A 17,164-nucleotide genomic window follows, 5' to 3' on the forward strand; every position below is an offset into this window, starting at 1 on the left:
AATAATTATAGACTCACAGATCTTTGCAAAGACAGTACAGAGAGATCCTGTGTACCCATTCATGTAGTTTCCTTAAATGGCTATATCTTAAGAAACTATAGTACAATATCAAGACCAGGAAACTGGTATTGGTACAATGTGTTTATAGTTCTATACATATGTTTTATCACATTTGTAGATTTGTGTAACTACCACCACAAGTTACTTGCACTTTTTATACTTGATGTCCCTCTCTGTATCCCATGATATGAAGGACCTTGTGTGTTTGTTTTTGAGAAGGAATAGAGGTAGGAGATCACTATGATATGGGGTCATTAAGGGCTTTCTCTGAGCTCAGGTAAATATACTTAATTACAGAATGCAGAAAACACAAGAAAAACTGGGGATGGAAGCAAGAAAAACTTCACGATCCACATGTGACCAAAATTCAACAATATAAATGAAAACCATTACTGTTTTGTAATGCAACTCTCCTCTTCTCTTTTCTTTCTAATTCTTGTCCTTGAAGTTGCATGAAGCAGATGACTTTCACTCCATGTTTCATTGAGAAAAACTTTACAAAGAAATGTGGGCAGAATGTGAGTTCAGATGCACAGGAGGCAGTAAGGGTTGAATACAAAGGTGACCGAGAAAGAAGGACGATGAGGTACTGCACTCAATATTGGGGACTTCTAGGCTTAGGGAAGGGTCTGAGGAAGCCAGCAGGGAAGGCATTTTCTGCAGGGTCACTGAACCAGGAGCAAACCAGATCCTGAGAAAGCATTCTTTTGGTAGAATAAGAGCCAAGTTGGAAAACTTTTCACGCTACGAAGAAGCTAGGATAGAAGGTTCCTCCTTGAGGGTCGCCATCGTCACTTCAGCTCAGGAGCCCTGCAGAAGACAGAGGAGAGTGTTGCTTCCAGACCTCACCCTACAAGCAGCTTCTTTTCCCCCTCTCAGGGCCTCATGATAAAGCTCTGCAGTCAGGAGAAAAAATTCTTTTGTCACCCTGAGCCAACGCTACTTTAGAGAGCAGGGCATTTATTAAGTGGAGAGAAGAAGCTTTACTGCAAACTGCCTGATCAGAATTCAATGTCATTCCCATTATTTCTTCTCTTGTCTTGTCATCGCTACCATCTGTTCCAGGAGACCCAAACCTATCTCTAAAAGATTAAAGAACATTACCTGTTGGCTGAAGTCCACCATGCCCTGAGAAAGAGAAGAGAACACATAACTTAAAAGATATGGAGGCAAGTCTGCCCCCAAATACAATGTCCCCAGCTGCTGGCTCACTACCTGAGATTTCGCTAACACCACAACACACATGATATGATACCAGGGTGGAGAGGAGAGCAGAAACTGAGTGTATGACCCATGAAGTTTCTGCCACACAAATCCAGTGTAACTTCATCAGCCTTAATGGCTCTTCCTGCATTTGCCCCTGGATCTCAACCCAAGATCTCCATGCATATCGACCCTTTTCTTACTTGTACAGCCATAACCTCTTATGTTTCAACATAGTAACCATGGTCGATTGAGTTCTGGGTTTCCAGGAAATTTGAGGTTGATCAGTTACAGAAGGTCTTTATACAGGGTCACTGGTACACAGAGAACTAACTTGAGCAAAGCCATGATTCTTCCCCAAAAGGCCTGTGGGGAGTCTCAGCTGCCGGCAGAGTCCTCACCTTTCTGGTTCCTGCAGTGGATGAACAGCCCTGCCCCAAGGAAGAGCAGCCCCAGCACGAAGCCCCCGACTCCACTCAGCATCTTGCTCTGCGCAGACTCAGACGGGGCCCCTGAGAAAAGAAGCTAGTTTTAGTGATTTTTACCCCAAATCCGACTTTTCTAATTGAGACTCTGGGACTGAGAGCTTTGAGAATGGGAGAAGGCTGCCCTGGAAGAACTACAATAATTGGCCATTTCTGGAAAAGAGATTCAAAAATCACTCTGGGTAACTGCAAAGTTCAAGCATTAAACTCATTTAAATATCACAAGCTCAACATCTGAAGGAAAAGGAGCCTGGACTAAATGAGGCGGACAAGCTTGTTGAGGGTGACAGAGTTTATAAAAGGTGAGCCAAGATTGGACTTCCCTTGTGTCAGGAAGGTCCCTACATTGTAGAGGATGTGCCTCTTCTCAGATCACAATGAAGAGCTCAGAGCAACAGTGCCAGGAGCACAAGCCCAGCCTGAGGCAGGGGACTGGTACCCAGGGCCAAGGGGGAACCATGAACTATGATATCACAGGAAGGCTCAAAACAGGGATAATCTCTTTTATACATGCCAGGCATAATTGCTTCCCCGGGGGGTATAGGTATTTGTAGAAACTATCAGAAGATATCTATAAACTATCAGAGAATTCTATCACAGGATATCACAGTGCTACCCCCAATATCTTATGCTGAAGGAAAGGAGAACACGGAGTGAATGAAAATATGGTGTAGGGAGAGGACAAACCTGACACTCAGGTATAAGGAAAGTCCCCTCTTTGGTGGGCAAGGAATTTATGGGGTCAGAAAGCTTCTCACTCCATTCCACTGTGACAGGGCTTGTCCGGCTTGGGTGCTCCACTTGGCAGGCGTAGACCTCTCCACTCTGAGGAACTGTCTCAAGCATCACCAGGGTCTGGAAGGTCCAGTCTCCATTACGGATCAGACCTGTGGAGATGACTCCAGCCTCCTCTTCCTGGCCATTCCGGAGCCACCTGACTTCGATGTGGCCTGGATAGAAGCCATTCACAGAGCAGACCAGGAGGTTGTGGTGCTGCCGGGGCTGGGTCTTTGCAGGATACACAGTCACTGTAGGTTCAACTAGGAGAGAGAAGGTGGAGGGAATAAGTGAGGAAGACAGAGTAAGTCTCCTTGGTTGGCTGCCTTTCTGCCTCTGTCCAAACCCAAGCCTCCCTCAAAGCTGCCATGTGGCTGAACAGGAGCCAGAGTTGTGAGTCCTGAATTTAACGCTTATGGGCCCATTGGATTCAAGAGGTGTTGAGGAAAATTGTGGATTTTTTTCATATCTTGAAATAGTTACTCATTGTTGAAGTATTTACAAAGCTTTGTAAGACCATAGGGTGTATTAATTAAAAGCATGATTTCTGGAGCTCGGCTGCCTGGGTTCAAATCTAGGCTCTTCTTCTCCTTACTGGTTGATCATAGGAAAGTTTTTAAATTCCTCTATGCCTCAGCTGTCTCACCCATAAAGTGGGGGTAATAATGCTAACTTATCTCTTGGGGTTATATGAGGAACAATGGACCTAAAATATATAAAACAATGGCTGGCAGCCTTCAGTTTTGTTAGCTACTTACTGTTGTTGTTTATGGTAAATAAAATATGATTCACAGTAGTAGGATAAATTGGGGAACAGTGGTACGATAGATGGAGATAGGGGATGAAATCCTAAGAGGGCACCTCGATGCACTCACAGCTTAGAGCACTACAGAAATGGTTCTATCCTGGGACCAAGCAGCAACAGACAGAGGTGATCTCTAAATCTATGAGTTGAATCCTAAGAAAAACATGAGTCCTGAAGGAGAGGGGAAGAGCAAGGAAAGCCATTCACTTAAAAAGTTATTTTTACACTCAGTTGATCAATCTCTCTTCTTTGCAAAAAAGCCATATCTATTATTAGAATTGTTATAATTTATAATTATCTCTCTTTCTAAACTGACATTTGAGGTCAGGGTAGGATCTGGGACCCATTAATACTGTGCTTAGCATCTGAGACAATCTCTGACACTACCAGGCCCTCAACAAATAAGATTATTTTCAAGAAAGGGGAAACTGGGGGGTGCAACATTTTTACAGTACTACAAAACAGAAAATTTAAGATTGATGGTATATCATTAGTAAAAATTTTTCAGCATACTTCATTAAGCAAAAATGTTTAAATTCTTAACATAAAAAATAATAATCAAAATATAATATAAAAGACAAACTGGAGAAGATGTTGACTCAAATATCTGCAAAGTGTTAATAATCCTACTGCATGGAGAACCCATAAAATCACTGAGAAAAACACTAGGACCCAGATATGACAGATAATAGATAATGCTTGGAGCAACAATTACAACTGGCCAATAAATGTGTGAAAACATATAACCTTATAAATAAAAGAATAACCTTATAAATAAAAGAAATATAAATTTAAAAAAGATATAAATTTCCAACTGAGTGGCAATATTAAAAAAAAATCTAACAAAGTGGAATGTGAAGTAAATTGTGCTACAATTATACAAAGGAACAACCTGTAACTACTTAAATACTATTAGCATTATAAAAATAGTCACATCAGTATGTTAAGTAAAATTATTATTCAAAAAGCTATTTTCACCATCATTTCAACTACGCAAATATATACACACCAAAAAAAAGTGGCAGGAAATTGAGACCTAAAAGAAGCCTCAGAAAGGTCAGAGGTGCCTGGGAGTTTCCTCCTCCCACTCCATCCGTCCATATTGGTCTCTCCCACAGATTTCACTGTCGTTGAAATGCGTATGCACAGCAACACTTACTTTAGGAGTTTCAGGATGAGGAAGAGTGTGTGCCAAGATCAGTCTGTGAGTAACCCTTCACATTCTCCCAAACCTTTTACAGTCCTGCTCTCTCCTCCCCTGACCTTCACCCCAACCACGGACACCACCTTCAGTTTCCCTCCCTCCATGCCTGGCCTCTCACCCCAACCAACATTTCCCCCCTCTCCAGCCCCCTGCGCTGCCGCTGCCCGCCCCCACAGCCACCCTCCTGCACCCACCACCTCACACCTGCCCCCTTTCTCCCTTCTCTCAGACCCCAGGCCCACTCCCCCCACCACACACACACATTCTCTCTGTCCCACCTCAGCTCACAGTACACCCCTCACCCACACACTCTGTCCCCCCACAATCACACACTGACAAACCACACACCCTCTCCACAACCCGCTCTCACACGGTCCCTTGTAACTTGTACTCGCTCACAGTCCTACACACTCACCGGGACTGAGTCTCTCCGTCTCTGTCTCTGTCTCGGTTTCTCTCTCTCTGTCTCTCTCTTTCTCTCTCTCTCTCTCTCACACACACACACACTCCCCCGCGCTCACCTCGCCGCGGCACCAGGAAGCTCTCGCTGACGCCGTAGTTGTGTCTGCACACCGTGTCCACCTCCGCCCGCTTCTGCTCCAGGATGTCCTGCTGCCCGTTCCAGTACTCGGCGCTCCGCCGCCCCAGCTCGGTCAGCGCCCGGTACTCGCCCACGTCGCTGTCGAAGCGCACGTACTCCTTCCCGTTATAGAAGAGTCTGTGCAAGTATAGCACCCGCTGAGTCCCGTTGGAGAAATGACACTCGAAGGTACTATACTCCAGGAAATGTGCTGTGGGGACAGGAAGGATCCGGTCACCCGGGCGGGTTCCCGAGAAGAGATGGATGGCGACGCCCACCAGTGAGGAGCGTCCAGGCGCGCGAGGGGGCACTAAGGCACCCCTGACTGGCTCCACAGGCACCACGCACGAACTACCAGCACTGCACAGGGTCATCTTTCATCTGCCCGCGGAGGAGGGAGACCTGGCCGGGCGGGGAAAATCTCTCTGGTCCGGAGCCATTCAGGATCCACTGGGCTTCCGTGCTTGGCTGCAGACCTCTAAACAGCAGCTGGAGCTGGACAAGGATTTGTCTCCACCACCACCGGACGCCTCCACCTGAAAGACGCTCACCGCTCCCTCCTCTCATCCCACAGCTCTTCAGCTGTTCCTTAAACTCTTCCCACCTCATTCGCTCTGTAAATACTTTATTAGTGCTGTCCCCTGGAAATCCAAAGAAGGGAAAAACAGACATCTTCCCTCCACTCGTGAAGCTTAAAATTTAGTGAAAATGATGGACAAAACTCAACCGCGCAAGAATTTTTATGGAGTGAGAAATGTCAAAACAAAGGTGTGGAGTTTTAGGACAGAGAATAACAGGATGATCTCAATTACCTCAGGGTGCCAGAGAAGTGGTCTCTGAGAGTAACATTTAAGATGTGACAGGAAAAGTTAAGGTGATGTGAGCTAGAGAAGAGTGGGTGTGTGTATATGTTTGGGGAAAAGGGAGGCACATTTCAGGTAAAGGTAACACCACGTGGAGAAGCTTGAAAGAATTGATGAATTTCCTCAAGAAACCAGAAGAAACCAGTTCACTGAAGCAGAGACAGTGAGAGGAAGGAAGGTAAAAGGCTAGACTGGAGAAATCAAGTGGAGCGGAGGACTTACAAGCCTTGTAGGTGATGTTAGGATTTTGAATTTATACCAACTGTAGTGGGAAACTCCTGAAGAGTTTTAAAGAGATTAAAACCATAATCTCAATACAGATCTACACTCCTTTTTCTGCTTTTCTAAATCCAGATAGCTCAGGAAACCAGATTTTTAAAAAAATTTGGTGTCAGAACTCATTTGGAGTCTCTGACCTGATGAGGTATGGGGTCAAATGTGTCTCTCAGCTCTTATTGGTTGTACGTGCTTCTGTAGCTTCAATGTGCTGACATGCACATATGTATAAATATCCACATACATATCATATAAATGCACACATTTTTGAGGTTTTTGTCTTTACATTTAATTGAACTGTGAAAATGTCAAAAAAGAGTTAAAGAATAACCCTGGGGTTAAAAGTGAGATGAACGAATGGAAGCTTCTGATAGCATCAGTAGTATGGAAAGCAGAATTACTTCAGAAATTTGAGGCACTTTACTGAAAAATATTTGCAGCGGTCACCACTATTTGTGATTTAAAAAGGCAAGTTGTTGAAAGTTAACAGAGATGTCATAACCAAGAAATCTTGAACATTTTCATGAAATTTTGAAAAACATTGCAAAAGGCGAAAAATAAAAACGAAGATCTTGAGCTTGCCTTGATTGAATGGATTCAACAAGAAGTGATGGATGTGTGCAACTGTCTAGTTTTTTTGGTAATGAAAGAAGCTAAAAGAAACCATGAAGAACTGAATTGGAGGGTGTGTGCTTAAAGCATGAGTGTAGAATTTTTAGAAGAAGCACAGCATAAAGTAGAGTTTCCAACCTCGGCACTGTAACATTTTGGACCAGATGATTCTTTGTGGTTGGGGGTGGTGAGGGCTGTTTTGTAAATAGTAAGCTGTCTACCAGCATTCCTGGCCTCCACCCACAAGTTGTCACCAGAAACTCCCAGTGTGACAACCAAAAAGGGCTCCAGATATTGCCAAATGTTCTGGGGTGAGAAGGAGCAGGGAGGAGGGTGGTGAGCTGTCTCTGGCCAGAACCACTGGTGTAAACCACCTGAAAAAACTGTGGTGAAGAAGCCACTGCTAATAATGGGGCAGCTGAGAATTAAACTGACAAATTTGCCAATATTACCTCTGTTGAAAATCTAGGTCCTACGTTAAAGTTATGCTTTTTAGGAATCTGGTCCCAATGCAGAGCTGTTTTTCCAACAAAATAAATTTTTTCATGACCACAGTTTACTAATTTCTTTGCGTTGCCAATCAGTCACTCTGATACTGCAATTTATAGTGAGAAATATGTATTTGGTCTTTGTCCCCTTTTCTGGCACAGAGCTACTAAAACTTAGGGAATTTATAAGTGATGAGAGCGATAAAGGTGTCTTTTGTTATGTTAATGAGATAACTTATGGATTCCACCTTGGGATGGGGCCTGGGTGCCAGGAGATTCAACCATGCGATTGGAGGGTTGGAAATTTCAGTATCACCTTCTTGACCTCCAGGGAGGGGAGAGGATTGGAGATTGAGTTCAATCACCAATGGCCAATGATTCGATCAATCATGTCTATGTATTGAAACCCTCATGAAAGCCCAAAAAGACGGGTTTCAGAGGGGTTCTTGGTTCATGAACATGTGAAGATTTGTGGGAGAATGCTGCACTTAGAGAGCATGGAAGCTCTGTACCCCTTCCCCATACCTTGTCTTGTACATCTCTTCCATCTAGCTGTTCCTGAGTTATATCCTTTTATAATAAACCAGTAATCTAGTAAGTAAAATGTTTTTCTGAGGTCTGTGAACCGCTCTAGCAAATTAATCAAACCCAAGGAGGGGGTCACGGGAACCTCCATTCTATAGCCCTTTGGTCAGAAGCACAGGTGACAACTTGAACTTACCATTGGCATCTGAAGTGGGAGGGGGCTGTCGTGTAGGACTGAGTCCTTAACCTGTGGGATCTGATGCTATCTCCATGTAGCTAGTGTCAGAATTGAGTTGAATTGTAGGACACCCAGCTGGCGTGGGATAATTGCTTGGTGGTGTGGAAAAACTCCCTACACATTGGAATTGGTACCAGAACACTTTAGCCACCAAGTTATATAATTTATCCTTCACATCATCTTCTTTCATAGTTTCTCTGTAGCTGGTCCACTACTTATCTATGGTACTATAGTATAGCCACAACCTATTATGTCTGTTCAATGTCCCAACTAATTCATTTTCTAACTTTCAGTCTCCTACTCCCAATAATACCAGTAGGCATCAAATTACCAGCCGTGGCCAGATGTAGAACTCTCATTTCTGTAGTCAATCTCCTCAGAAGGGGAAAAGCTGCGAAAGAGATGACATTGTCATATAGACAGTTTGCAAAAAATTAGCAGGTCCCCAGACCTTGAGTAGAGATCTTAACAAAGCTCCTTTTGCCCCGTAGAAATGATGGAAGACAGGAGTGCACTCTGGATCATACCAGATTTGTCTCACTATTCAGAAATTCTCTAAGTACCTTCTTGACTCATGAGAAAGTCAAAAAATAAAAATGTGTGAAGTTTTTGCTCACTGTAGCTTGTATGGTTGGCACTGTCAATTCATGCTCGTGTGCCCAACTTAAGGTTACTAGATTTAGCACATGAAACTACAGGATGCCCAGTTAAATTTGGATTTCAGGTAAATTATTATTGTTGTTTATCTGAAACTCAGATTTATCTGTTAATCCTGAATTTTGTTTGGCAACCCTAGCCCAACTGGCTAACAAAATCTCAGAAGGAGTGTGTTTAATGCTTCTTTGTATTCTTCAACACATGATCATGATGGCCTGCGGATAGTGTGAATCCATGTGGGACTTTAAAAATGATAAATTCAAAATGAATCTAAATTTCTCCTACATATTGGAAGTAGCAGGCCTTACATCACTCTCCTACCCAAAGACACAAACTGGCACACACGTCGTGAGAAATTTTATCAATTTTACCCAATTGAGCCATTATTCACTAATGGTGATTAGAAGCCCAAGCTCTAGGATCAGGAAGCCTGAATTTGAAGTCAAACTCTTCCAATGGGTCAGTTTTCAACAGCCTTTTTCTTTATCTCTAAAATGAATTTAATAATTGCACATTCCTCACAGGATTATTATTAATTGTGAAATTAAATAGTGACTCTTCCTAGTGCTGATGACATAATAAGTACTTAATAAATACATTACCATTTGAATTTTTATAAATCCTATGAATGCAACCTCATAAGGTCTTTCTATTCCTTAGCTTCCTAAAGCAAATAATACCTTCATCATGATTTGGCAATTGTCTTCTATTAATTTTATCACTAATTACCATTTTGAGCACATAAGTGCAGAAACATTGGTTTACGTGTAACAATGAACCTAATAAATACATGAACCTAATAAAAAAGGAATATGCTGACGTGGAAGAGAGGGACTTTGTACATACTCAGATTTAGACTACATAATCTGTGTTCTAGTACTAACTATGTGACATTGTGTTACTGAAACTCTTTGAATTTTACATTCCATATATATATTTTCATTGCTACAGATATGATAAGATAGCTATGAAAATTACATACCGAAATTTATAAGCCTGGTACATAGTAACTGCAAAATGTTATGATGCTCCATGCTGATAGTGACCAGACTTGTTTTGTTCATCACTCCATCCTTATCACCTAGGGTAATAACTGGTGTTTTCTAGGTTACTAATAAATATTGGATATATGAATTAATGGCTTTTTGCACATCCATCACATCTGCCTACAAAGCACCGTGGTGCTGCCTTGCTAATGACTGAACATCTCTGGTTCTCAAGTTCTCCAAGCTTGTCTTCAGGCTCCTTTATTGTTATATTTTAGGTCCTGCTGACTCCTTGATCCCAGCACAGTCTTTCTCTGGGGTTGGCTACCCAGAAGAGTCATCTCCTTCACTTCTTCAGCTCCCATTTTCTCTTCTAACTGTCAAATCTAGTTTCTATTTTGTATACTGCGCTGACTGTAAATGTCAGGTCCACCAGACCCAGTGTTCATTTCTCTATCATGTTCTCTCTTCAACCATCTCTTAGTGGTGCTCACCATAACCGACCAAGCCACCTCGTGGAAAAGAATCTACTTGCCTTCATTTCCATGCATCACATTCTCTTGATTTTCATCGATATCACTCTACCTCCATCTCATTCCCCTTTGCTGACTTATTGGCCCTTGGCTCTCTGGGCATGGCCCTTGCCATCTTCTTGTCTTCTGCATACCGCATTCTCTCTATGTAGCCTCCTCTGTTTTCCTGGAATTTAACACAGTACGTGTGTCAGTGACACCAACATGTGTACCTCTAGCTCTAGGCCCCCTGAACTCCAGTATCATATATTCAACTGACACCTTAGACCTCCACATAAAAGTCAACGATTATTTCAAACTTAAGCAAAGCCTTCACTCCTAACCACCCACTTCAAATTATTTCCACACACAGTCTTCCCTATCATAAACAGTACCACCATCCTCCTAGTTACTGTGAAAGACGAAATCCTTAGTAATAAGCTCAATTTTTCTATCCCCCAACCCCTAACTTTAATTCATTAACAAGTCATACAAGACTCCATACCAAATGTGTTCACTTTATCTTGACCACTGTCTTTGTCACTACCACACTAAAGGAAGCCACAGCATGTCTGCCGTGGAGAATTCTGCCCTGCTCCTAAATGGTCTCCCTGGCTCTACTTTCGAATCTCTACAATGCAATCTCCATATGGTAGCTAGGATTATTTTTAAGAAATAAATATAAATTGACTTTCTTTGTAACCCTTCAGTAGCTTCACATTTCTCTTTAAATAAAATTCAAATTTCTTACCCTGGTCATCGGGGCCTAATATGATCTGGCCCCTGACTTCTCAAACCTCATCGTCTGCCACTTCCCAACTTGCTCACTCTGCTTCAGCTACTCTAGCCTTCTCTCTGTCCCTCAAACACAGCAAACATCTTCCCACACTTCAGCCTTTCCCCTGTTCCCTCCCCCTGGAACACTTGTCCCTTAGATCCTTCACGTGACTGGCTTCTTCTCACCATTCATGTCTCATCTAAATATCACTTTCTCAGGGAGAGCTCCCCGGCCACTTGAACTGAAGTCAGGTGAATCCATTCTGTCTGTTCCATAACTCTGATGTGTTTTTATTCAGAGCACTTATTTCTTTCTGAATTTTTTTTCTTTGTTAAATGCTTATGGGGGTGCCTTTCTTCCCTGTCAGTAGGTAAGTTCCATGGTAATAGAGGACTTTTCTATCTTGTTCAAGTAGAATTCTCTGAGCCTAGAACATAGCCTGGTATATAATTGTTCCTCAGAAAAATATTTGTGGCTAAATGAATAAACTTGGGCTTCTGGAAATTGATCATTGTGGGGATCCTGGAAAGCAAGAATGGGCTCAAGTTCCAACACTCTTTTATTCTGATGACACATTATATCCCTCTCCTTCCTGTGAGAAGTTCAGACAAATTTCCTATTTTCCATCTACCAGTTGGAGAAACATTCAAAGGTAAGGAACAGGTGATTTTAAAAAAGAGGAAAATTTTCGTTAAGTATCATCTTTTTCAGTGGGTCTGTTACAGTGCTGAGGGTCTGTGTAAACTTTGGGGATTATCAATAATGGTGATGACATAGCTGGGGCAATAATAGGGAAGCACTGTAAGTAGAGGTAGACAAACATGGTTAATTAAGGCAAATAGAAGGCATGATAAATGAACCTATGACATTTGGGGCTAAGACTCCAGGAGGGCAATGAGTTCTCTTGACTTGTTTACTGACTTTCAGCCCTATGGGATATAAATAAGTTTTGTACTCTCTCTGTAATCCTGTTCAGTTGTATGCTTTGAACCATATGAAATTGCTGATATTTGACTATTTTTGGCCTACGAAAATAGAATTTCATACAATTTATTCTGTACTAGTTGAATCCTTTCTTGTGGACTCAGGCCAGAGAAAGGGGAAATGTAGGAGAAACTGATAGTATAGAAAAGTTCAAAATAGATTTATAATGAACACTAACCCATGCCAGTTTTCCAGAAAATGACTCGAGTTCTTTAAGGCATCAAAGAACACCCCACAGATGCTCCTTACTATAGAGTAATTCTAAGTTCTAAGAATCCTTGCTTCAGCTCCAGGGTTCTTTCCATGGGAGAAATAGAGAGCACTAATCCCAACTTCTGTCAGAGACCCTCCCGGACAGGGATACAGGCCTTATAAACATTGGGGTTCAGGGAGAAAGAAAAGAAGGTAATGGGGGAAGCTCTTGATGCATCCTCACCTATTAGGGAGAGGCACCAACATCAGAGATCCTGTTGAGGATATGACACAGGATCTTCCAGGAGAGATCTTTCTGATTATTTTTGACTCCTCATAAAATTTTCAGAGAAACTTTCCCTTTTTCTGGCATAACTCAACATAAAAAAGAGGGTTACTGGATGAGAGTTATTTTGAAACTGTTACTTCTAATTCTTCTCAGGATCCTGAGGGAATGGGATGCAAGGCTGGAGAGATTTTATTGGAGGAGAGATGAGAAGAAATAGCCTATTCATAGAGGCTCCTCATGCAGCTCTCATAGAGAGGACAAGCATCCAGGCCCCTTTTGTTGTGGAAAGATTGGGGAGCCATATGATAAAGATGGGTGGTCACTGAAGAAAATGACACAATTTTCTCAGGGGAATGGCCTGGACACAGTGACAAAGTTAACTCCCTTCCTCCCCCTACCCCAGAACAGCTCACTACCCAAGGTGTGCACTTACGTTGGGTGTTCCTGGCCCAACCAAGGGGAGGGTTTAGTACCATCAGCATCACTGTCAGAGCTGCCATCCAGGAGCCTCCAGGGAACGACAGACACACCATGCTGGAGAACAGGAGAGACAGGGTGCAAAAGGCAAGTCTCATTCAATGAGGACTAAGACTCTCTTCCACTCACATCCCCAAATAGTGCCAACCAGGGACCTCATTTTTTTGTTCCTGGATTGGATAATCTCAGTGTTGAGAACCAATCAGCATCAGAAATGAACAGCATCATTGGTTGCTGGTCAGAGACTCAGTTTGAGGGTCGTCTTCTAAACTTAGATTTCCTTTGTTAGAAGCATTGTTTTAATTTGCTACTTTAAAGGTTTGATCCAGTTGGATCTGAAAAATTTTAATTGGGCCCCTATTGTGTGCCAGCTCTGTGCTGGTCAGTGATGTGTAGATAAATTGAGTGCCTTTTTGGGGCATTCATCGCTCTCACTTGAAGACAGAACTATTTTGATGAATAAATGTTTGTGTGTCTAGGAGTTGAAGGGGTGGAGGGAAGATGACTGCAAGTTGGGAGACCTTTGATCTAGTCCTTATTGCACCATAACTTCGTGTTGTAGATTTTGGAAAATTACTTAATCTGTCACAGTTGAAATGAAAGCACTGTGATCTTTCGGGTATTTCAATGCTGAAAAATGCTGTGATTCTTTTGGCGGCTCAAGGAGCAGCATACCCATGGTAATTGATCACATGACAGAATTATAGCTGTTAATTGGAGAGTATAATCTGTACCTTCTTACAGTTAGGGATGCCTCTGATAAACTAAAGAAAATTGAAAGTTAGTCAATAATTTAATCTGAGTGAAAAGGTTTTCAAAGTTTGTCTCCTGATGCTGTCACTGAGTTTAGTGGCACCTCCAGAATACGCATAGAGAAAGAGGATAGAGGAGCCCATCTACGTGGAAAGTACTTTTGTGCAGCACCTGAAAGGATCTTTGTATAGCACTTAACCTAACAATGAGATAAGGCCAACTGTCCAAATCAAAGTATGCTGGGGGCTGAGAGATCCACAAAGGACTCAAAGTCAGCCTTTGGCAGAGCTCTGCTTTAGGATAGTTAATATTTTATATGAAAAAGTGTTAAGTTTCTTACTCCTGGCCCTGTTACGATTTCCTCATTTTCTTGGCAGTGTCCCTTTATTATTCACCTTCTCTTGTTTTATCCTAAGGAAAGATATAAGAAACTTTGCTAATGAATACATTATAGAATGTTCAGGAAATAGAACACTATGGAAAAACTATGACTTACATCCTTTGATGTAATCATATAATTTATGATTAGAAATTTTTTGATGTAAACATGAAATTCTACTTATAGATATATATATATATATATATATAAATATATATGTATATAAACATATAAATTTTTGGAGATATATATAAACATATAATTCTACTTATAGATATTTATTACATATTATTTTAATATCAATGTATATCTCAGATTCAGAATGGACTTTAAAGGACAACTCTGTATCCAAAGTTTTGCATTAATTCACACTCCACCATAGTTTTGATATGTAGTTATTCTTTATGTGACTTAATATTTCTAGCGACAGAGTACTTACCATACTGCAATAAAAATGACTAAAACTTGTTGAGCAATTTTTTAAAAATTATTTTATTGAGGTCATATTGGTTTATAATATTGTCTAATTTCAGGTGTACCTTCTTAAATATTGGCTTCTGTATAGACTGCATTGTGCTCACCACGAATAGTCTAGTTTTTATCTGTCACCCTACATATGTGCCCCTTTGCCTCTTTCACCCTCCCCACCCTGACCCCCTTCCCCTCTGGTAACCATGAATCTGTTCTCTTTATCCATATGTTCGTTGATCTTCCACATATGAGTGAAATCATACAGTGTTTGCCTTTGTCTGTCTGGCTTATTTTGCTTAATATCATACCCTCAAGTTCCAACCATGTTGTTTCAAATGGGATAATATTCTTTTTTATGGCTGAGCAGTATTCCATTGTATATACATACCACATCTTCTTTATCCGCTCCTCTGTTGGTGGACACTTGGGTTACTTCCACATCTTGGCTATTGTGAATAATGCTTCAGTGAACATAGGGCTGCATAGAACTCTTTGTATTGTTGATTTCATGTTCTTTGGATAAATACCAAATAGTGGGATAGCTGGATAGTATGGTATTTCTTTTTAAATTTTTTGAGAAATCTCCATACTGTTTTCCATAGTGCCTGCACCATTTTGCATTCCCACCAGCAGTGTATGAGGGTTCCCTTTTCTCCCCATCCTCTCCAACATTCATTATTTCTCGTCTTGTTAATTATAGCCATACTGACGGGTGTGAGGTGGTATCTCATTGTAGTTTTGATTTGTACTTCCTTAGTAATTAGTGATGTTGAACATCTTTTCATATGCCTGTTGGCCATCTGTATATCTTCTTTGGAAAAATGTCTGTTCATATCCTCTGCCCATTTTTTGATCAAGCGATTTTTTATTGTTGTTGAGATGTATGAGTTCTTTATATATTTTGGAAATTAACCTCTTGTTTGATACATGTTTGCAAATATCTTCCCCCAGTTTATGGGTTGTCTTTTGTTTTGTTCCTGGCTGCCTTTGCCCTGCAGAAGCTTTTTGGTCTGATGTAGTTTCACTTGTTCATCTTTTCTTTTGTTTCCCTTCCTTGAATAGACATAGTATTTGAAAAGATGCTGCTAAGACTGAAGTCAAAGACTGTACTGCCTCTATTTTCTTCTAGGAGTTTTATGGTTTCAGGTCTCACTTTCAAGTCTTTAATCCATTTTGAATTAATTTCTGTGTATGGTGTAAGATAATGTCTACTTCCATTCTTTTGCATGTGGCTGTCCAGTTTTCCAAACACCATTTATTGAAGAGAATTTCCTTTCTCCATTGTATGTTCTTGGCTCCTTTGTTGAAGATTAGCTGTCCATAGATGTGTGGTCTTATTTCTGGGCTTTCAATTCTGCTCCATTGATCTGTGTTGTCTGTTGTTTTTGTCTTTTGTTTTTGCCAGTACTATGCTGTTTGGATTACTATAGCTTTGTAGTATATTTTGCAGCCAGGAATTGTGATGCCTCCAGCTTTGTTCTTTTTTCTCGGGATTGCTTTGGCTACTCAGTGTTTTTTATTGTTCCACATAAGTTTTAGGATTCTTTGTTCTATTTCTGTGTGAAGAATGTCATTGGGATTATGATTGGGATTGTATTGGATCTGTAGATTGCTTAGGTAATATAGACATTTTAACTATATTTGTTCTTCCAACCCATAAACATGGAGTATCTTTCCATTTCTTTATGTCTTCAGTTTCTTTCAATAATGTCCTATAGTTTTCAGTGTATAGGTTTCTCACCTCCTTGGTTGAATTTATTCCTAGATATTTTATTCTTTTTGTTGTGATTGTAAATGGGATTGTATTTGTGACTTCTCTGCCTGCAAATTCGTTATTAGTGTATAGAAATGCAACTGATTTTTGTAGGTTGATTTTGTACCTTGCAATTTTTCTGTAGTTATTGATTAGTTCTAATAGTTTTCTGGTTGATTCTTTGGGGTTTTATGAGAGTTTGCACCCTTGTCCTATTCCTGTTCTTAGAGGGATGGCTGTCAATTTTTCACTGTCAAGTATGATGTTGGCTGTGGGTTTGTTATATATGGCCTCTATGATGTTGAGATACTTTCCATCTATACCTGTTTTATTGAGAGTTTTTTTAATCATGATTGGATGTTGGATCTTGTCAAATGCTTTCTGTGCAACTATTGAGATGATCATGTGATTTTTATTCCTCATTTTGTTAATGTGGTGTATCACATTGATTGATTTGTGGATGGTGAGCCAGCCCTGCATCCCTGGTATAAATCCCAATTGATCACGGTGTCTTATCCTTTTAATGTATTGCTGTATTCTATTTGCAATATTTTCTTTAGTTTTTTTGCGTCTATATTCATCAGCAATGTTGGCCTGTAATTCTCCTTTTTTGTGTTGTTCTTCTCTGGTTTTGGTATCAGGGCAATGTTGAGCCTCGTGGAATGTGTTAGGAAGTGTTCTATCTTCTTCAATTTTTCCAAATAGTTTGAGAAGGATAGGTATTAACTCTTCTTTGAAGGTTTAGTAGAATTCTCCAGAGAAGTCATCTGGTCCTGGACTTTTGTTTTTTGGGAGGTTTTTCTTTAGTTGTGATTGG

General features: G+C 40.9%; 1 protein-coding gene across 6 annotated transcripts; it reads right to left on the reverse strand.

Annotated features, from left to right (window-relative positions):
- LOC124226591 (DLA class II histocompatibility antigen, DR-1 beta chain-like) lies at window positions 1-13,082 on the reverse strand. 6 transcript variants are annotated; one of them, XM_046640005.1, is made up of 6 exons: window positions 12,948-13,082; window positions 5,056-5,325; window positions 2,507-2,788; window positions 1,665-1,775; window positions 1,165-1,188; window positions 1-870 (listed from the first exon to the last, which is right to left on the reverse strand). In XM_046640005.1, exons 1-6 carry the CDS (start codon window positions 13,045-13,047, stop codon window positions 857-859), a joined length of 801 nt encoding a protein of 266 aa, XP_046495961.1. In that variant the 5' UTR covers window positions 13,048-13,082; the 3' UTR covers window positions 1-856. The 6 variants fall into 6 exon arrangements, 4 of the variants coding, with proteins under 4 accessions (XP_046495961.1, XP_046495958.1, XP_046495959.1 ...); XM_046640004.1 differs by lacking the exon at window positions 12,948-13,082 and adding an exon at window positions 8,448-9,381 and having other exon boundaries at window positions 3-870; XR_006885332.1 differs by lacking the exon at window positions 12,948-13,082 and having other exon boundaries at window positions 2,436-2,788; window positions 5,056-7,634.
- Between the last annotated feature and the right edge of the window lie 4,082 nt (window positions 13,083-17,164).

Source organism: Equus quagga, chromosome 15, assembly GCF_021613505.1.
Source record: "Equus quagga isolate Etosha38 chromosome 15, UCLA_HA_Equagga_1.0, whole genome shotgun sequence".
In the NCBI taxonomy this organism is placed as follows: Eukaryota; Metazoa; Chordata; class Mammalia; order Perissodactyla; family Equidae; genus Equus; species Equus quagga.

What these genes read in the sequence shown, in the direction of transcription:
- LOC124226591 (XM_046640002.1), bottom strand. Translation starts at nt 5,488, where the DNA reads ATGACCCTGTGCAGTGCTGGTAGTTCGTGCGTGGTGCCTGTGGAGCCA. An exon ending in CTTCCTGGTGCCGCGGCGAG is followed by an intron (nt 2,789 to 5,055) that starts GTGAGCGCGGGG and finishes TCTCTCTCCTAG; the next exon opens with TTGAACCTACAGTGACTGTG. An exon ending in CCCTGTCACAGTGGAATGGA is followed by an intron (nt 1,776 to 2,506) that starts GTGAGAAGCTTT and finishes TTCTTTTCTCAG; the next exon opens with GGGCCCCGTCTGAGTCTGCG.